Source organism: Mastigoproctus giganteus, chromosome 4 (genome assembly GCF_048544385.1).
Source record: "Mastigoproctus giganteus isolate SK-2022 chromosome 4, ASM4854438v1, whole genome shotgun sequence".
Lineage (NCBI taxonomy): Eukaryota > Metazoa > Arthropoda > Arachnida > Uropygi > Thelyphonidae > Mastigoproctus > Mastigoproctus giganteus.
In genome coordinates this window covers 195,476,499-195,499,250 of record NC_143578.1, presented here as the reverse complement: position 1 = coordinate 195,499,250, position 22,752 = coordinate 195,476,499, and the positions used below count along the sequence as shown (strand labels likewise).

The window sequence follows — 22,752 nt, the reverse complement described above, 5'->3', positions numbered from 1 at the left end:
TTCATGGGCCATAACATTTATTTCATAGGTTTTAGTATGTTATTAATAAATTAGCAGGGTTTTCAACTGTCATGAGTAAACAGTTTACTCTGATGACTGCTACAATGACACCACCTGTGAAGATATCATTAGCATAGTAAGAGGCAGGAAGGATGTAACTATAAAGCATACAATTAACAATGTTATGGAATAAATATATCATTGTAAAAAAATTGGAACACTTCACTCATATCTTAAATTTACTGATTTATTTTATAGCCCAATTGCTTTTGTAATATTCAAATAATAAAAAATTGTAATATTTTGTACACTTTTTTTGCTTTAATGAAGTTATTTATTTATTCATGCATAGGAAGCTGTAAAGACTTGTGACATAGGACTTCTCATGGGAGCACCAGTACTTGAAAACATCCTTGCACGCATTGCATCAATATTAACTTTTGTGGAACAGAAAGAAAATATCCATGATTTTTGTTATCAGGAAGTGAGTATTTTATATTTATGCGTTTGAGATGATGTCTTTCTAGCTTTAATTGCCAAGAATGAAGCAATTCTATTTTTTACACTGATAGGATGATGCAATGAGTATCACAAGTTTTAAAGTAACACCAAGGTCAAAGTGTGCTTGTTTTGATTAAGGTCTCCAGGGTTCCCCTATAAGCCGCAGTAGCATCTGAAAGGCAAAGCCAAGGCCGGCAAATGTATGTATGTAGGTGTGTAAGCATGTATTGTTATGTTGAGTGCTGGCACCTGGTGACTTCACAGGCAGGGGATACCTGGTCCCCTACCCCCGACTCCTAACCGTGGCCACGAGGTACTGCAATCGAGGCGGTGACACTTGGGGGGGGGGATTTCAGAAAATTCTGAAAACCCCAATAAGAATAGGAGCAGGAAGATAGCTTGAGAAGTATGGGAAATGAGGAGGAGAGGGGGAGGGAAGAGATAAAAAGAAGGGGACATTTTAAGTAACATCAGACAAAATTTGGGTAGTCACTTTAACGCTTTAATGCAAAATGATTATAATCTCTGCACCAGTAGTGGTTAGTTTTTATACCAAAGCAACTTAGGTCACACAGCACCATTGTATTATGTTCTGTAAAATTCATGTATTCTGTGATCAGTTTTTTTTTTTGGTTGTTGTAATAGGATAATGTAATGAGTTTTCCAAGAGTATGGGAAGGGGACATGTAATCTTCACATAACACTGACTAACTTGGCCATGATGTGAAAATAGTCCATAAATTCCTTCTGTCTTGGCCATGTTTTACAGAACATTGTCCTTCTAGAAGGACAATGATTTTTAACTATTAATCTACTTATGTAGGTCATGTGGTTGTCAGAATGCCTGGGATTGTTACCGTATCAAAACCAGCACACCAGTTCGTTCTTTGTGGCACAAAGTGTTCAGACTTGTGAATTTTTTTTGGCTGTCACTTAAAATTATTTTAAACTGGAAGATGACATACCTCACCTTGAATCAAAAGTTATGTGAATTTTGACTGCATGAACAAATGAAAGAATATAGATCTGCACTGAGTATATTTTATCTTCTACTGGTTTAAGATGAAACAAAAGGTGTTAAAATTTTTAAAGTAAAGAAAAAAATGGGGGGGGGGTGGCAAGCAGTGTGTGACATAACTTGCTGAGCCTATGCAATCTTTTTTGCATGTTTTTAAAATCAGTGTGTTTGATAACTTTTTAATATTTTTAAAGGGACGTTAAAAATATCGAAATTATTGAATATATTTAATGTTGAAATTATTGAATACATTTAATATCAAAATTATTGAATATATTTAATGTTGAAATTATTGAATACATTTAATATCAAAATTATTGAATATATTTAATATCCTTATTGAAAGTCTAAGTATAAATAAACCAAATGGAAACAATGAATTTCGGCTGTTGATGACTTACTTTGTTGAGAAAAAGTTACAAGACATCAGTGTGCAAAAGGACTAAGCAATTTAATACTCTCTAAACCCAGGGGATAGATTGGATTTATTTATTTGGTAAAAGGATGAAAAATGTAGGTTACTATAGCAACCTTAATTTTTCATCCTTTTATCCTATAATTTATATTAGTCTACTTAAACTTGTTTTCAAAATCAACATTATCTAAAAAAATGTGTTCTGAAAACCTTAATTACCCTGTAGAGAAAAAAAAAACAAAATAAACCACAATTTAATATATTATGCTTTATATCACAATTCCATGTGATATAAAGCAGGTGGGCAGATACATGGGATGCCATGTGTGCAATTCAGTGTGAGAATGGGCAAGACAAGAGATTAAATGACATTGAATGCGGCATGGTAGTTGGTTCCAATTGTGCTTGTATGAGTATTTTGGAAACTATAACTTTGCTCAGGTTTTCATGTACAGCTGTGTTTAGGGTGTATCAGGATTGATCCAATAATCAGATAACATCTAGCCAATTTTGATCCTGTGGTTGGAAACATCTTGTTGATGCGAGAGGCCATTAGAGGCTGACAAGACTTGTTGAGAGTTAACAGAAAGGCTACAGTCATTCAAATAACAGCCCAGTATAAGAGTGGTAACCAAAGAGACATTTCAGAATGCACAACTCGTTGTACCTTGTCATGGATTTTTTTTTTATGTAAACCCCAAACACGAGAGGTATTAGAACCTATAGTACTTAGTACTGTGCTTGGGTTGGAGGTTGAGAAGATGAAAGAAGATATTTGTTGACATTAGACTTGAACTTCTGTAGCCTGTAATTTTCAAGAAATACGTAAGAAGAAAGGTTGTTCCAGAAAACAGCAGTTGAATGAATAAACGAGGAAGATGAAAAGTTGGTTCTGGGAGTTTGAAGTTGGACAGTAAATGGATGTTGGCTGGTGGCGGCACGTGTTTGGACTGTTTTGAAAGAGAGAGCAGACTGTCTCAAAGACGTACTGTTTCTGCCCATGGAAGTATCTGTAGAAGAGGCATGTAGCAGAAACAGTACGTCTTTGAGACAGCGAGTGGAGAGACTCTGTTAGAGATGAATCATTAATTAACCTAACTGCTAGGCGCCTCCATAGCCATGTGGGCAGGAGCAGTAGTGCGTAGCACACGCTTCTTGATTAGACCGGGGTTCGAGCCCATGACCACCAAATACGGAGGATGTGGAAAGGTCAGGGAATGACCACTGCATATCCCTAGAGCAATATGGCCTTAGTTGCCAATGCTCCTAAAAACCAAAACAACAACAACAACAACAACAACAACCTAACTGCCCTTTTCTGAATGGAATCAAGAAGCCAGAAAGAGGTTTTGGGGTCACCACCCCAGATGTGGGAACAATATTCCATGGTAGGGCGAATTTGCGATTTATACAAAGTGAGCAGCTGTTTGGAAGAAAAGTAACGCCGAGAGCGAAAGAGAAAACCAAGTTTTTTAGATGGAGGAACCAATATTTGTAATGTGCTTGTGCCAAGAGAGATTAGAAGTCAGGGCAATCCCCAAAAGAGATACAGTAATACCGACTTACGCTACCCCGACTTACGCGAACTCTGAGTTACGCGGTTCTTGATTTTTTTCGTTTGGCAACGTGCCGCCCACTATCTTCAAGGTCGTGTTTCATATGTTATCGATATACAGTGCGACGGCGGAGAATGAGAGCGAAAGATGAACAAAATTCAACTTTGCTGCTTTTATGTTTTTTATATCAGTGAAGGGGAAACACATTTCACCATAATAACGTAAAATCCAACACAATTCCAGCTATCGGTATAATCGCAAATGCAATTAGATTGAAAATGCAATTAGATCGAGTTTACTACCAGTTTATAACAGATTTCACTAGCAGAAACGCAACTGGATTTTTATTGTTTTATGGTAGTAACCCCTAGAAATGTGAGGTGTTAATAGTGTATCTCTGTCTTTATGGTGTTGTTTATTCAGTTGCTACATGCGCGCAGCTTTGTTTATGCGTATCAAGCCTGCCTCCTCGTTTTGTAATTGTGCTTTATTCCCTAAAAATGAGTAAAATACTTAATTAAAAGGTGTGAAAAGGAAGCGTCCTGGTGAAGACACTGCAGATTCAGAGAGAAAAAGAAAAGCAATTATCGATAAACAGAGGCGGACTGAATCAAAAATTCTTACCCGGGAAAATTTATAGTGGCCTCATACTATGGTTTATGGCCAAAATCACACTGGCCCACCGGGGTTTCCCTGGTAAGGCTTATGGCCAGTCCGCCTCTGTCGATAGAGAAAAAATATGAAATTGTGAAACGCTTTGAGCGAAATGAAAGACCTTGTGATATTGCACGTGCTACAGACCTAAATGAAGCAACGGCGAAAAACACATGACAATTGCAAACTTGACAGGTTGAAAATTGAAAAGGGCTCAATTGTAAAGGGCTTAAAAATTTTAGAAAACATAGACTCCAACGAAGAACGCGTTATAGCTACAAAGCAAGGAATAAAAAAATTATTAGCTTGCTACGAAGAAATTCTGCGTGAAAAAAAGAAGGCGCTGTGTCGTCAGACGAATTTGTTAGATTTTATGAAGCCATCGACATCGAAATAACTTTTTTACGTAAGTCATTTGTTTTTTAATACATATTTTGTATTAATATGTATAAAGAACTGCAATTTTATTAATATTTTTCTTCTAAACTAGTGTTTTTGTTAGTCCTTGGTCCCAATTAAGCAAAATTTATATGTATTTATATGCAAAGTTGTACCCCGACTTACGCGAATTCGACTTACGCGATTTTCGTCGGACCCACCTATCGCGTAACTTCGGGGTATTACTGTATATCATTTTGCCTAGAAATCGGAGTGTCACTAAAGATAAGCATAGGAACAGAAGAATCCTTTTTGCAAGATATAAGACAAGACTGAGTTTTAGAAGTGTTGAAATCAACTAAGTTGTCTTTGCCCCACTGGAGAATTACCTGAAGATCGGCATTTAAGGAATTAGTAGCAGATTTTTGAAAAGTTAAGGCTGATTGAGCAGGGCAAGGTTTCTCAAAATGGAAAGTAGAATGCAATGTGCTATCATCAGCAAAACTATGGATAGGATTTCCAGTCAGTGGAAGGTCATTAATATACAAGAGGAAAAGAGTGGGGGAAAGAACTGAACCTTGGGGGACACCGGCATTAGTGCAGAAGTTAGAAAACAGAGAGCCATCTACCATCACTCTCAGTAAGCGATCGGAGAAAAAACTGGATAACCAATTACTAAAAACAGTTGACAAACCATAAGATGGAAGCTTGTTTAGAAGACCTTTATGCCAAACATGATCGAAAGCCTTTGAGATGTCAAGAGCAACTACTTGTATTTCGCCGAACCTTTCCATTGAATTAGTCCATAAATAGTTAACATAAACCAGAATATCACCAGTGAATCAACACTGACGGAATCCATACTGGCGATCGTTGATCAGACGTAAGGTTTCTAGGTAATTGAAGAGTTGGCGGTTAATTGATTTCTCCATTACTTTAGAAATAGTAGAAGTAATTGCAATGGGACAATAATTGGATAGGAGGGATTTGTCACCCTTTTTAGTTAACTGGCTGGATATGAGCAAATTTCCAAGCAGAAGGAAAAACACCTCTGTAATAAGAAAGTGAAAAAAGGCGGCAAAGAATAAGAGTAAGTTCAGGAGCACAGGTTTTGAGAACAAGTGGAGAAATACCATCAGAACCTGGAGCTTTCTTAGCATCAAGATTCGTCAAAATCCTTCTGACATCCTTTTGACAGAAGACCACAGGAGGCATTGAATGGAGCGTGTTGGGAATGGTGGGAGGTGTTTTACCAAGATCATTAATACATGAGTTGGAAGGAAAATGGGATGCTAGCATCAGCTTTATTCTTGGCTGAAGTGACAACAGAACCATCTGGTTTGGACAGAGGTGGGAGCAGAGATGAGCAAAAGTTGCGGCCAATAGCTTTGGTAAGAGACCAGAATGCTCGGCTACCATTAGGGCAAGAAGCAAGTTTTCTATTCTTAGCCTGCTTTGCAATTGTTGCGAGCTTTGGTGTAGGCAGAAAATGAAACCGAAGAATTAGAAACAAGCCAATTATGATATGCAACATTCTTCTCTTGAATAGCCTTAGCACATTTATTGGAAAACCAAGGTTTAGATAAAGAATGAGATTTTAAAGTGGAGTGTGGGATAAAGGATTCCATTCCTGCAAGAATAATTTCATTGACACTATCTGAGCAAACATTACATCACAAGTTTTGAAACAGTAATCCGACCAAGGAACAGAAGAAAAGAAATCTCGCAGGTCATCCCATTTTGCATTCTTGTAATGCCAAACAACACGAGGTTTGGGAATAGCCATGAGATAAAGGCTCCATTGGAGAAGAGACAATCACCAAGTTGTGATCTGAAGTGCTTAAAGGACCTCTCACTTCGACTGTATACTTAGAAGGGTTGTTTGTAAGAAAAGGTCAAGCGTGTTGGCTGTATGATTAGGATTGTCCGGTATTCTTGTAAGTATATGAACAATCTGTGCAAGGTCATTAGTAATTGCAAAAGCCTCAGCATCTTGACCAGCTGGGTCAGTGTGATAACGGAAGCCAGCTGGAGTTGTGAACATTAAAATCACCAAAGAAAATTACCTGACTGTTAGGAAAGTTGGACTGGAGAAAGTCAAGTTGCAAAGAGAGGAAGTCAAAGAGCTCCAAGTGATTAGTGGAGTTGGGAGAATGGTAGAGACAACAGATGAATTTTACACAGTGAGGTAGAAAGATTTTAAGCCAGAGAACATCAAAGAGAGGAGATTCCAAATTGCCAAGTCTCTGACAGGGAATATCAGAACAGACACATGCACAAGTACCACCTTTGAGGTGAAAGGAATCACACAGCGAATAATTTGGGTATCTGAGATGAGCAGTAGTTGAATCAATCGATAAGTGTGAGATTCTGTCAGAAAAAGTACATGGGGTTTGGCAGAATGCAAGTGGAAATGGACAATGTTGAGATTAGAATTGAGACCACGTATATTTGTGAAATTAATTAGGAAGTGCTTGGGAGGTTTAGATCTTTTTGCAGATAACCTTGCTCTATTAGTTTGACAATTCATGGTGTATTCAATAGTAAGAAAAAGTGGGTAGGACATGCTATATGAAGGAATGAAATTTTTGGATATGGCATACACATGGTAAGAATATACCCAGATCCTTGACATAACGTGGCCTCGACAATGCTCCCTGCATACACATTACTCGGACTCCCTCCAGTCACTATCTGGCAGAGTAGAGGTAGCAAGATTATACACTAGCTGATCCGGAAGCCTCCTAGAGAGTTACCAATAGGTTCGGTCTGGTGTACTAACTAGCGGCCGGCTTGCGAACACCGTTTTAGAGCTGTACCCTCGAAATGTAAGGAATATTGGATTCTCGCCACGACGTTCATCATAACCTCAAAAGTCATCAATCATACTGCATGATGGAAGAGATAGGGAAGGGTTGACTGGAACTTAGCTCTTGAGACTAAACATGGGTTCCACCACTTCAAGCCTCCAATAAGCAAAGTGGTGGTGTTGCACCGGTTGATGAGAGTCATCTACCACCTAGAATTGGGCATCACAGCCAATGACTGAACTGGATTCCACTCCTATCAACAAAAAACAAGAAGGTAGAGTTACAGCGGGCTTAGGAGTACCAATACTGGACATAGTGTGCATAGCATTAGGGTCAGGCACCACCTGTGGTTTCCCACATCTGTGCCATATGTACGTTGCAAAAAAATACAATACTACTGTAAATGCCAGAAAAGTGTTCTATGTTGAATATGTAGAATTATGTTGGGTTCTGTTGTGTGTCCTGGAATTTGGCTGCAGAGCCTCCTGGTGGGACCCCACGTTGCCTGCACACACACACCACTAGGAGGTAGTCAGGCTGCTCATTATTCTATGGCTGGTCTCTGTCAGGGTCGCCTGAGCTTCCTGAATGGAGACCAATTAAAAAAAAGGGGAAAAAAGGTAGAGTGCGGCGGTAGTACAGGGTGTACGGAAGAAGAGAGGGGAGATGAAAGTAAGGCCAATACCTGACAGTGAAGGATTGGAAAAATGTTCCCTGGTCTGATGAATCCTGATTCCTGCTGTTTCATGCTGATGGAAGCATTAGAGTATGGTGAAACCAGCATGGGTCCATGGACTCATCCTGCGAGGTGTTAATGGTACAGGCTGATGATGTAGTGTAGAGAGGGTTTCAGTGTTGCACATTGGGAGCCCCTTGATACCAGTGGAGCAATATTTGGAAATTACAAGTTATCTGATAATTGATTCCAATGAGGCTTTTCTATTCATCATTGCTGTATCCTGCTGCAGATGGGTTCATTCAACAGGATAGTGCCACCACAAGGCCAGAATTGTATAGAGGTGGTTCTAGGAACATGAGATTGAATTTAGCCTACTGGTGGCCTTCCCAGTCACCAGATTTCAATCTGCTCAAGCACTTATGTAATGAGGTGGAATGAGCTTTACAAAGTAGAGATCTCTACACTTTACAGAGTAGAGATCCGCAACCAATTTGCAACAATTTTGGGAAGCAGTTAAGTCAGCATGGACTAGCATCCTTGTGGCACACTTTAGATACCCCATTGAGTCTATACCACAATGAATCAGGCTGTTCTAAGAGCTAAAGAAATACTACTCATTATTAGGTGGGTATACCTAACAATAATATGGCCACTCAGTGTATAAGTATTGGATATGTTTAGGCATGCAAATGTCATTTTAATTTCAGTATGGCTATAAGAAAATTGTGGGACTATAAGAAAAATGCTACTGGTTTATTTATAGTGCCAGTATAAAAAGTTGGATTTATATAATTCTCTGATAAACAATCAAATATTTATTAAAATAGTCTTTTTCGATGATTAATTAAAATCGTATATAAAATTACTTTTAAAAAATTATTTTAAATTGAATTAAATCTCTCTTTGTAGAAAAAAATGCAGAAAAGTATACAACATCCAATGTCTGTTCTTTCACCAGAAGCTGAAATTAAAAGAATAACTTCCCCTTCTTTGGAGACTTTTCAAGTACAGTACATGAATACCAAACAGCCAGTTATTTTAAAAGGAGCTATGGACTATTGGCCTGCTATGTCAGAGCATAGATGGAGGTAAGGGGATTAATTTTTAACAAAGCAATTCAGTTTTTTTTTATAAGAACGAATATGGCAAGTTTCGGTGTTATCAAAACAAAAAAAAAACTGCAAATTTTACTACTTTATCTAATAATTAATTTAAAATTCATTATCATGCAAAAGTATTGGCTGACTATGTTAAATTCTATGTTAAACCCCTAGCATTTTTGCTGTTATGGGCATTGCATCAGGCATCCATGTAAAATTTACTTATTTTCACTGATTGCAATAAAGATATTATATATGAGCTCTGAACTTAGTAAATTCAAAAATTGAAAATGAGGAAAATGGTTTATGTGTATGTCACGAGAGAGTACATATGTAGTCTGTGAGTTTTTGTTGGATATGAGACTACTGGGATAGAAATGGAATATTTGTATTGCATGATGCAGAAATATATAGCTATAGTTTAATTATGCTTAGAATAGTTTCTCTATATATTTCTAGATTAAATAATGTAATGGAACACTTTTATACCATGCAAATAGTTCGTAATTAATTTATTAAGCATTGTGACCTAATCTAATACAAAAGTGATGTTACAGTACGCTCCCTCTCCTTGACTGTTAAACTAATTTTGCTACCTGACTTAGTTTGACAGCCAAGGAGAGAGGGGTTGATATCAGCTCGTGTATTGGTCATGATAGAATCCAGCAAGGGTTCTATTCTGTAATAATTTTATATCAGATTTAGTTTAATTAGGTCACAGGAACTTAATAAATTACTTTTGAAATATTCAAAAGTATAAGAATAATGTTTAATTAATTAAACATTTTTTGTTTAATGTAATTAAATTTAATCACCTGTTTAATTTAATTACATTATTTAGTGTGTAGGTAATCACCATGTCTTTATCACTCCTAAATTATATTAGATTTATACAATTTAACTTTTCATTTTGATTTAATAGCTTATTTCTGATAAATTTCATCTCTCACTTGCAGATTTGCAAGTGAAGGATGATTTATTTTCAGGGTTGCCTTAGAAGGCAACCCTGAAAATTTGACTGAATCTCAATTCAGTCAAAACATCTCTCCCCGTAACTTGAATTTATGGCCCCTAGTTCTAGAATCATTTATAACCATGAAAATTTCACCCTCATTCATTTTACTTATGCCTCTCAGAGCCTCAATCAAGTCTCCTCTAAGGTTCCAAGCTGTGCAACCCACATATTTACAGTCTTTCCTCATATGGATGCCCTTTTGCTGATCTCACCAGGTGAGTTACCTGTCTTTGTGCCCTTTCAAGAATCTCAATGTCTTTCTTTAGGTGTGGTCTCCATACTTCAACACAGTATTTCAAGTGTGGTCTAACAATAGCCTTATGTAATTGGATTGTGACGTCCTTGTCTCTACTAGCAAATGTTTGATAAATCATCGATAAATCACCATGGGCTTTCCTTGCAACCTGTCTACAATGCTTGGAGAACTTGTCTGACTGTATCATAACACCCAGTTCCTTTTCCTCCCTTACTGGCTTTAGTTCAACTCCTCCAAGTGTATAAGTTATTTTGGGGTTACTGTTCCCCAGGTGTAATACCTTACACTTTGCTAGATTAAAGTATAGCTGCTATTTTTCTGACCATCCCTGAAGTCTATCTAGTTCACTGTGAAGAAGCTCTTCAGAGTAACCTAGATAGACACTCTGCTTGGCAGAGATCATTAACTACTCTGCCAATCTTTACATCATTGCAAATTTAGACATCACGCCCTCCTTCCCTTTATCGATGTCATTTATGAAAATCAAAAACAACAGTTGTCCTAATACTGATCCCTTGGGTGCCTCCGTAGCCAGGTGGGCAGGAGCAGCAGTGCGTAGCACATGCTTCTTGATTAGACCGGGGTTTGATCCCATGCCCACCAAATACAGAGGATGCGGAAAGGTCAGGAATGACCACCGCATATCCCCGGAGCAATATGGCCTTAGGCGCTAATGCTCCTAAAAACCAAATAACTAACTAACTAACTGATCCTTTGGGAACCTCACTTCTTACATCAATCCAATCTGAGGAATAACTATTTATCACAACCCTCTGCCTCCTGCCCTGAAGCCATCCTGCTATCCATCTAAGGATTTTTTCCTGTGATTCCAACCTGTTCCAACTTATAAAGTAACCGCTCATGTGGGACTGAGTCAAATGCCTTGCTGAAATCCAAATAAACAACGTCAAAATTATTCCCTAAATCCAGCTCATGAGTGACCAGATTAGTTAAACACAATTTTCCCTTTACAAAACCATGCTGAGTATCCTTCAGAATTCCATTTATATCTGAATGATTCTAGATTCCATCCTTGATCATTGCCTCCATGATTTTCCCTACTACTGAAGTTAGACTGACCAGTAATTTCCCACTTCACTCTTAGAATCGCCCTTATCTATTGAAGATACATTGGCACTTTTCCAATCCAATGGAATCACTCCCAGTCCGGTGATGCTCTCATAATTAGCCTAAATGGTTCAATGCACTCACTCACCTGTTGCATTATAGCCATAGTAGCATATGCGCCATCAAACCCCCATAACTAGCACTTACTTGCCATCTCCCTTATGTTTATAGGGTATATGCCATCAACACCAGAAGCCTTGTTTGCCTGTAGGCTTGAACGTTTTTTTTAATAAATAATCGTGAAATTTCAATATCATTAATTACATATTTTTCAACCTCACTCCCAGAATTTCTCATTGACATAAAGGGTTTTTCTTCTGTAAATATCGATGCAAAGTAATTGTTGAGTTCATCTGCAACATCAGCTGGGGTATCTAATACTATTCCATGTCCATTACATAAGGTCTGATCTGCTTTGTCTTTCTCTTCTTTGCATTTATATATGTGAATAATTCTTTATCCCCATTCTTTGCTCTCTTTTCCAGTGATTTTCTCATGATCTGCCTTTTCTAGCCTAACCTTTTCTGTAGCACTATTATAGATCACTTTGTAGCTGTTATAGGCTTCAGTACTTTTTATTGCTCTGTAACTTTTTCATCTCTCCTTTTCTGCTCAAGTAATCGGGCAACTTCATTCATCTAACTTGGAATCCTCCTTGTAGAGTATTTGTATATTTTTAATGGTATTTACACATTCAAGGCTTCTGTGATTAATGTTTTAAAGGTATACCATAATTGAACTGCATTCGCTCTCTGTGCAATATCTGCCCAGTTAATAGAGGCCATGTAACACATTAAGCTGTTGTAATTTCCTTTTCTGAAATTATAACCATTCCTTTGCCTTTAACTACTGCTATCTCTCTCTTCGTCATCCACCGGAGAACTCCGTGATCACTTCTTGCTACTGGTTCCTGTACTATCAGCTCTATTATGTTGTCTGGTTCATGGGTGATGATCAGGTCTAGAATATTCTTTTCCCTAGTACTTTCTCTGACATGTTGATACAAATAACAATCATCTAGTTGATTTAAAAATGTTGTTCCCCCATGTGGAGTTTCATTGCCATTTTCTCCAATCAATTAGAGGCAAATTAAAATCACCCATAATAAGACATTCATGTTTACTTGCCCATTCTATTTGCATGTAGGAGCTCTCATTATAATCTTCACAATCACTTGGCCTGTAGATTACTCCCACTTTCATTATACCTTTGCTTCCAACTATCTCATACCATACAGATTCTATACTAGCATGTGAAAAGTCTGAATCCAGGAAAGTTTTCATAACTCTCAGGCTGCTTTTGATAAGGAGCATGACCTCATCACCCCTTCTATCTGCCCTATCCTTCCTAAATACATTATATATACCATATTGAAATTCATCATCCTCTATCCTCTTTGTGGCACCACGTTTTCATAAGGCCCATATATGTCAGCATTACTTGTCCTAACTAGCAGTTCGAATTCACTCATTTTATTGATGACACTTCTAGCATTGCTGTATAAACAATTAAGACCTAGTGTTCTTGTATAGTTAACTACCCTGACACACCCTTTGAAGTTATTTAAGCTTGCTTCCCTGGCATTAGCTACCTGCTCATTTGAAACGTTTCTCCCTCAGAACATCTTGTTAATATGTTCTGTTGTGCAGTAACAAACAAGAACTCTATAATGATTAATATCATTATAGTTGATTTGCACACTAATGATAGGCACAATTTTAGTTTAATACAGGCACATTTAAGAAGCAAAATTAATAAGTAGAGTGTTTTAGAATTCGAATTTTAAAGAAATTTGTAATTCCCTATCTCTCTTTCTCTCCCCTCCCCACAATTCCTTCTCTCAACAGGGAAATAAAAAAAAAAGTCAGGCAGCTGTCACATTTTGTATGCAAATCACATATTGTTAATGTTAATGTAGCACAAAAACAAGGTATCATTCAAGAGTATGATTAATGAGAACAATTCATAAGATGATAACATTCATTCTTGCATCTGTAAAGAAATAATGCAGGACTCTAGACAGGAATGCAGTTGTGCTGCAATCACAGTATGGACTTGCTAAGGGGCGATCTTACCCGACCAATATGATTGAATAGTATGATGCAATAGCAAAGGAACTGGATGCAAAAAAATAATTTTGATATTATATACTTGAATTTCAGGAAAGATTTTGATATTGTTGCACATAAAAGACTGCTATACAAATTAGAGCAGAGTGGCAAGTTATTGCTCTGGATAAAGGGATGGTTGAGTGGGAGAAGACAGAGAATGGTTATTAATGGACATTGCTCTTCGTGGACTAATGTTATTAGTGGAGTTCCCCAGGGTTTGGTGCTTGGCCCATTATTGTTATTTTCTGTATTTATTAATGAGATTAATGAAGGTAATCAGGCTTAAAGTCTCAGTTTGCAGATGATGCAAAAGTTGCAGTAGCTTACCCTGATTACTGTCAGGTGTTTAATGACAGTAATCAGGGTAAGCTACTACAACAAGATAAAATAAAACTAAAAATTAGACAGATAGGTCAAGAAATAGCAATCAAAATTTAACAATGATAAATGTAAATTACTGCATATCGGTAGCAGAACATCAGAGTAACGTACCAACTGTGTGGTACTACACTCAGGGTAGTGGAAAATGAAAAAGACCTGGGGGTAATTGTGCAGTCAGATATGAAGTTCTCTGAGCAGTGCAGACAGGCTGCCAGAACAGCCCATGGAGTTTTGCCAATGAGATACAGGAATTTTGCTAGCAAGGATAAGGAGGTAATTATCCCATTGTATAAGGCAATGGTCAGGCCACATTTTGAATATTGCATGTCTGGAGGCCTCATTTTAGGATGGATGTGGTGCTGCTGAAATGAGTACAGAGAAGGGCAACAAGATTGGTGAGGAGAGCAAAGGGATGCTCTTACCATGAAAACTTCGGTTCTGAAAATTGCAGCGTCTGAAAACTAGGTGCTGGTGGCACCAGCTGTATGCTAGCTAAATTAGTGCGCTCTTAAAAATTAATAAATAAAGAAGGTTTTCGGGAGTGCTGCTCAAAAAGAAGTTATATTTTAGATAAAATAAGTGTGGGTGAGTGATAGGTTAAGATTTGGGACCTAAAAGTGGTTTTATTTTTCGGACTGAACTTTTTAAAATGGTTATCATTATTATGTTCGGACATAGGAAATTTCAAGGTCATTAAATTTTTAAGGAACTATAATCAGTCACTGGGAATTCTTAGTAGAATAGTTGTGCTGCATGATAGCTTTGATGTAGAAGTTTTCAGGATACCAAATTGTATTTAAAAATACTCACGTTTTGCTGAGTTATACATTATTGGTATTTTCAAGGTCACAGTAATTTTACCGAGTCAGCCATTTGGATGTTTCCAGGAGATAAAACTACAGCAGTGCCACCTGCTTGGTCAGTGGTGACTAGAAATTCGGCATAAATTGCGTAAAATTATGACATCACGAGGCAGCTTCATCACTGAATAAGAGCTACTCCATTTATATGGCTGCGGCAGGTTTAGTAGTTTAATTTGTTAAACTACTAAAGCACCAAAAGATATATGCTCCCAGAAGGGCCTCCCATGGCGGAAAGATTTCAGTGGAGACGTCAGACGAAACCCCTTTTCAAAAGGTCCACACACAACCTTTTCAACTAAATTGTGATCCAAGAAAGCAACGGGAAACTACCTGGATTATCCTTCCCTTGAAAACTTCAATGATAGCAAGCAAAATAAACCACGGCCCCGAGTCTCGGCGTCCCTTGAATGGGACAGGGGTGCTAAGAATCTCCGAGCTTGCGTCGAAGAATTTTCTGAAACTAGCTACATGGAACGTTAGAAGCCTACTACAACCAGGAAAACTAGCCAATGCTTTACAAGAAATGGAACGCATTAACATCAACATACTTGGGCTAAGTGAAACCAAATGGCCTGGAACAAAGAAGTTTATATCAAACGACCACCACGTCTTCTGTTCCGGAGGAGAAGAGAACACCAAGCAGATGTACGGCGTCGCTTTCGTTGTCCACAAACAACTGGCCAACAAAGTCATCAGTTTCACCCCAATATCGGAACGAATCGCACTACTACAGCTAGCAGGCAACAAGATCAACCTGAATGTGCTCCAGGTCTACGCACCAACAGCGGACAAAGACGATCAAGAAATTGAATTGTTCTACGACAAGCTAAGCAACACTTTAAAGTCGCTGAAGAAGCACGACATGACGGTCATCCTCGGTGACTTTAATGCCAAAATCGGTCAAGGAAAGCTACAAAACATAGTCGGAGAACATGGCTTGGGGACACGGAATGAATGAGGCGACAGACTCGTCCAGTTCTGCCAAGAAGAAAAATTTAGCATTGCCAACACTTGGTTCAAACTACCACCTCGACGACTATACACCTGGACCTCACCACAAGACTTTGACAACAATATCGTCAGGAACCAAATTGACTACATCTTAATCAACATCAGATATAAGTCAAGTGTCCTCAAGGCAAAAACTTACCCCGGAGCTGACATATCATCAGACCATAACCCAGTAATAGCAACACTACGTCTCAAATTACGAGCAGTCAAACGCACAAGCACAACAAAAAGAATCGACCTGGAGAAACTGAAGAACAACGCCAACAGGCGACAAGTACAGCTTCATCTCAACACTACAATCCGATCGATCGAAGCAGTAGCAACAGACGTGCAAGCATTCGGGCATTCACTCAAACAGTGCATCAATGAAACAGCAGAAACCCTGCTAGGACATCAGGCGTCGAAAAAGAAACAACGGTGGATGACCCAGCACATACTAGACCTAATGGATGAACGGAGAATATTCAAAAGCAACAGCAACCGGGAAAAATACAAAGAAATACAACAAAAGATCAAACAGGAAATCCGGAAGGCGAAGGAAAAATGGATGGAAGATCAGTGTGCAGAAATCGAAGACCTAATCAAGAAAAATGACAACTATAACCTGCACAAGAAGCTTAAAGAAGCTGGAAACATCTACAAACCGGCTCCTATTCCAAGTTTATATACGGACAACAATCAACCTATACTAAGCAAACAAGCCAAACTCGACACCTGGAAGAGCTATATATACAATCTGTTCGGCACCAACAGAAAACCGGCAGAAACGCAACAACAGGAAGACAATCTCCACATATTAACATCTGAAGTGGAACGTGCCATCCGAATAACAAAGCCAGGCAAGGCCTGTGGACCTGATCAGATTCATGTGGAACTGCTGAAACAACTAGACTACAGCAACATCCAACAACTAACGAAATGGTTCAATCAAATCTACAACAACAACGACATTCCATCCGAATGGCTCCAATCCATCGTTGTGGCCCTACCAAAAAAGACTACCAGCCGGAAATGCGAAGACTTCAGGCTGATCAGTCTAATGAGCCAGGTGCTAAAAGTCTTCCTCAAGGTGATTCAGCAAAGGATAAGATGTAAGTGCGAAAGTGCACTAGGAAACACACAGTTCGGATTCTGCAGGGGACTAGGCACCAGAGAAGCAATTTTCTGTTTACAAATATTGCTACAAAGGTGCTATGAACATCAAAAAGACGTGTATATATGTTTTATTGACTACGAGAAAGCCTTCGATTCAGTAGACCACGACCGCCTAATTGACCGACTGAGAAAACTTGGGCTTGAAAACAATGATATCAACTTTATTACAACTCTCTACTGGAATCAAACAGCGCGGCTTCGCTATGACAACGACCTGACAGACCCAATTCCAATAAAAAAAAGGCGTCCGGCAAGGCTGTCCATTATCTCCCATTCTTTTTAACATCTATTCGGAAATGATCTTCGACCAAACACTGGCTGACAAGAACATCGGCATAAAAGTTAACGGACACTACATCAATAACTTAAGATATGCCGATGACACAGCACTAATAGCGGATTCAGAACGAGATTTACAGACCATCTTGAACGAAGTGGACATAGAAAGCCAAGCATGGGGGCTACGAATCAACAAAAAGAAAACAAAGGTGATGAAGGTCAGCAGGACTGCAAGCAAAATCACGATCAAACTAAACAACGAAAAATTAGAGCAAATACACCGCTTCAAGTATCTCGGAGTACTCATTGATGACCAGCTGAACCATGAGGCCGAAATCAAAAGCAGAATTGAACAAGCCAGGCAGGCATCCACCAAATGGAGAACCTTCCTCACCGACAGAAGCTTGAACATCATGCTCAAATTACGCACATTGAAATGCTACATCTGGCCAATACTGCTCTACGGTGTAGAAACCTGGACTGTAACATCAGCCACTACAAAAAAGCTCCAGGCCTTCGAAATGTGGCTCTACCGAAGAATGCTGAAAATTCCGTGGACAGCCAAGATAACCAACGCACAGGTCCTGCAGGACATGCACACGGAACGGGACCTGCTCAAAACCATCATCAGCAGGAAATGCAAATACCTAGGTCACATCGCTAGGAACCAACAAAAATATCACCTACTACCACTCATCCTGGAGGGAAAGATCGAAGGCAAGAAACGCCCAGGCAGACCGAAAATGGCATGGCTAGATAACATCAACACCTGGCTTCACATGACAACAGCACAAATTCTACACGCAGCGCTAGACAGAGAACAATATCAAAACGAAGTCGCAAACGCCATTCGGCAGCATTAAAGAAGAAGAAGAAAAACTAGGCATTTGTGAGGTGATATGATTGAGGGTTTAAGGCTTTGAATGGATTGTGCAGGTTCAGTGCTAATTGAATTCTTCCTCAGATCACATACTTTCAAATTAAATTTGAAAGTATATTAAATTTGGGGGTATAAATTCAAATTGAGGAAGGATATTTGCAGAATAGGGTGGTTGATTTTTGCAATAAACTTACACCTGTTGTGGAAGTGGGCAGTTTGAATAAATTCAAGGAAGAGCTAGAGAAATTATCGGAGGGGATCAATAGGTGATGTGTGTGTTTTTTTGCTGATGCTTTATAAGCTTGCTTTCTTGCATAATATGCCACTACCACCACCACTACTAATAATAATAATGGTACTTGAGAACTCTTTTAATTTACTTGGGAGCTTTCTGATGAGTTCAGATAAGTTTTCAATAGGTTTTCTCATAAGTTCAGATTTTTTTTCTTGTTTGTGTTATTTTTCAAATATGCTTATATTATTATATTTTTCAATTACAGACCCGCCGAATCTAATGACATGTGCTTAAAAGTTGTCATTTTTGTTTCAGCATGTGATGTTTACGAATTTTCAGTCATTTACTCAGGAGTAAAAAAAAATTCTTCATTTTAATATGTGGAGAAAGTGTTATGTAGTTTTCATTTAAAGTGTTATTTGCTATATAATCCTCCATGTTCATTATCAATACTCTGCATGGTTATGAAAGAAGTGTAGGCTAGGCTTATCGCATTAACAGTCAAGATTAATGTGAAAAATTGTTACTTTTACTTCAGGTACAAACAGTTATGTCAGGTGAGAAAAGCAAGTATTATTTTCAAGAATTTAGAGACATGTACTGTATTTGCATATGTTCCCCATTATTTTGAATTCACAAAAAAAAAAAAAAAAAAGAAAGCACTGTAGATTTTCATTTTGCAGTTTGTGCCAATGTGGTATTAATATATCATATGGAGTAGGGAAAATTATCATTTACCATATTAAGTGCATAAAACAAATTTGTAACATCAAGTATTAAGAAGAAAACAAAAAAAACAACATAATTTTTTTGTTTTCTGGACTTTGTGTACATATCCTGTCATAACTTATGTTATGACAGGTATATGTACAATACACTCTTTTTTAAAGATATTAATTTTTAATATCTTAAATTTTTCTGCTTGTTCTTTTGTAACTATCATTAGTGATTTAGATCAAGTTTAGTGCACCATTTGTTTCTGGTTGTCAGGTGGTTTGTTTTGTTTTGTGTTGTGTTGTGTTGTGTTGTGTTTGTTATTAAAAGAAAATTGGGTTACTTTAAATATACATTTTGTATATATATATACAATGTATATATATATACATTTTGTTTTTTAAGTGAGTTTGTGAAAGAAGATTAAGTTACTTTGAATTTGTTAAATATGCACTCATATAATAAAATAAGAACAGATGATAATTTTCCAGTATAGATTACATCCTGAAAGTAGCTGGAAATCGCACAGTCCCAATTGAAGTTGGTGCTCGATACACTGATGATAATTGGTCTCAGAAGTTGATTACTATTAAAGAATTTGTGCACACATACATTTTATGTAATGAGGTAAGTGACTAAACTTATAAATTTATGAACATATTAATTATGTAGCATTTTATATTAAGTTTAGACTTAATATGAAATCTAATATTTCCTTATGAAATACATCAGGAAGGTAAGAAAGTTTTGTACTGGGTGATCATAAAGAAAACTGTGACTGTGCGTTATTATTGTGTTCTTGTCTTTTTTGCATGGCTTCTTGCAATCTATTCTTCCCTGGGAAAGTTGAACTATTTATTGATGTATAAATAAATAGTGCAACTGAAGCTTTTTTCTGCTCGTGCTCCTATTCAGAACTTTATATGTGTTAGCTGCTTCTCTCTCCCTCTCCCTTCCTCCTTCTCTCTCTCCCTCTCCCTTCCTCCTTCTCTCTCTTCCTTTCATATCTTTCTATATATTTTCCCATTACGCTCTGTGACAGTTGTTAATTAGCCTTTAGGAGGCTCTCTGAATTGAACTCTATTGATTGTAGTTGCCAGTTGTGGCCATTACTCCAGGATTATTACTATGGGAGCAAAGAGAGAGAGAGAGAGAGGATGACTAAAGTTATTGTTAATGTCAGTCATATCGTCTGTCAGCATAAATATCGCAGTCATACATCAAGGGTAATAAAACCAGTACTGTGAAGTTAACTGGTGTGCAAACAGATTAAGTCAGATTTTATTATACTAATGGAAGTAATGCTGCAGTTGTGAAAAAATACTGAAGATTGCATCCTCCATACTGGTTATATTTATGAACTATACTATAATAATTAATGATAAACACCAGCCAAGAAATTGAACTGAAAATTTTACTATAAAATAAAATAATATACAGTGAAATGTGATGAAAATAAAAACACTGATTAAATTATAGTTACAATATAATTTAAAATATAGTTAAAAGCAATAAAATTATCTAAAATAAACTGGGTTAAAAGCGATAAAACAATGAAACCTGGAGCTTTCGGAGAACTGCCGTCTCCTTCTTCAACAGCATACTACTAGTGCTAAGACACATCCTTAAGTAGCAGGTCCATGGCACTCATGCACGTGATCATCAGACACATGATCTACATTCTCCATGCGCGTATCGGAAATGGAAGTGGCTCGGGAGCGTGTCAAACAGAAACGGTCATCCCTTCTGAGGACAAGACTGCTAACTATGCGAGGTCTGCTGTGGCAGAGCATTTCTGGGAAAAGCAGCATCGGATCTCCCCTGAAGACGCGGTCATTACTGACTGCGCCCATGGATTTTGGGAACGCAAGTGGCTCGAGAGCTTGCGAATCAGTTCATCCAGTCACAATACTATTAATAAGGACAGGGGGATCCGTTTACACCCCCTGTTTGAGGCAGTTGTCCTCAGAAGGGATGACCGTTTCTGTTTGACACGCTCCCGAGCCACTCCCGTTTCTGATACGCGCATGGAGAATGTAGATCATGTGTCTGATGATCACGTGCATGAGTGCCATGGACCTGCTACTTAAGGATGTGTCTTAGCACTAGTAGTATGCTGTTGAAGAAGGAGACGGCAGTTCTCCGAAAGCTCCAGGTTTCATTGTTTTATCGCTTTTAACCCAGTTTATTTTAGATAATTTTATTGCTTTTAACTATATTTTAAATTATATTGTAACTATAATTTAATCAGTGTTTTTATTTTCATCACATTTCACTGTATATTATTTTATTTTATAGTAAAATTTTCAGTTCAATTTCTTGGCTGGTGTTTATCATTAATTATTATAGTATGGAAATTCCCAGCCTCATAGGCCTGTTTGAAGATATTTATGAACTGCTATTTGTAGATTTGAGCAATTGGATTATGTATGACTAATACATAATCCAATTGCTCATAATTATAGTAGACCATTTACATTAGTTGAAACTGTAATGGACCCCAAGAATGAGACCAGAGCAACCCAATTTGCTATTTTGGCAATTTTAGTGTGCTCATTTTAACAATTTGAAATGCTCCTGAACAACTTTCATAGCACTGTGTAAGGAAATAATAAATGTTCTATTTCATTTCTCTGCAAGACCTGAAGTGAATGAATGAATGATAGCCTGTTAGTGTCTTTTGGTTGGATGAAGCAGTTTCACTGTTCTGGAGGTGTAAACAGAAGTGCTTAATCTGGTCAAGAATTAGCTTATGTTCCCATTATGATTTCCAAAAAAAAAAAAAAGCTCTGAGATTAATCAGTATCGCCTTCCCTTATTTAATTTACTTATTTTAAGTAAATAATGAGTATTTGCCCAAACCTTCTTCTTTAAATTTGGATTGGATAAATTTTCTGACCTCCACAAGAGTGGGGGTTGGAAATTGGGTCCACTCATAGTATTGAATTTCCATGTATTGTGACTTTTGATCTAATTTATTCCAACAGTCAGTTGCTTCTTAACTAAAGAAAAATTTGTTCATTAGCATTAGCAGAGGCATACAATGTAATAAAGTAAGTTTATGCAGCATCAGCCAAAAAAAGCCCTCCCATTTCACTTATCTGTTCACTCCAAATGCTTATCCAGCTCAGCCTTAAATTTTTTTAAGCTATCAACTTCCACAACAAGAGATCGAAGTCTGTTCCAATAATCAACTACCCACTGGCTAAAAGCAAATTTCCACACATCTATTCTACAACTGTCTTTCCTCAGTTTGAATATATGCGCCCTCAGGTTCTTAACCTGAGCAAGAGGAAGAATCCCATCAGCATTGAACTTACTCAACCCATTCAAGGCCTTATACACCTCAATCAGATCACCTCGCATGTGCCTAGTCTCCTGGTGCTGCAATTTGCAGAACTTCAGCCTTACTTGGTAAGAGTACCTCTTTGTTCCCCTCACCACTCTTGTTGCCCTCCTTTGTACTTGTTCTAGCAACTCTACATCCTTCCTAAAATGAGGCCTCCAGACCTGTACACAGTATTCAAGGTCTGGTCTGACCATTGCCTTGTACAATGTGATAATCACCTCCATGTCCCTGCTAGCAAAATTCCTATATATCATCGACAAGACT

At 37.8% G+C, this 22,752-nt stretch overlaps 1 protein-coding gene across 1 annotated transcript in view; it reads left to right on the top strand.

The window, feature by feature from the left end:
• Positions 1–22,752, top strand: part of LOC150087301 (lysine-specific demethylase 8-like) — a 75,468-nt gene that overhangs the window by 13,079 nt on the left and 39,637 nt on the right. The window contains exons 3-5 of the mRNA XM_090371965.1: positions 353–484; positions 8,921–9,099; positions 19,631–19,766. Of these exons, the coding sequence (XP_090228091.1) occupies positions 353–484; positions 8,921–9,099; positions 19,631–19,766 (447 nt within the window). The remainder of the gene's footprint in view (positions 1–352; positions 485–8,920; positions 9,100–19,630; positions 19,767–22,752) is intronic.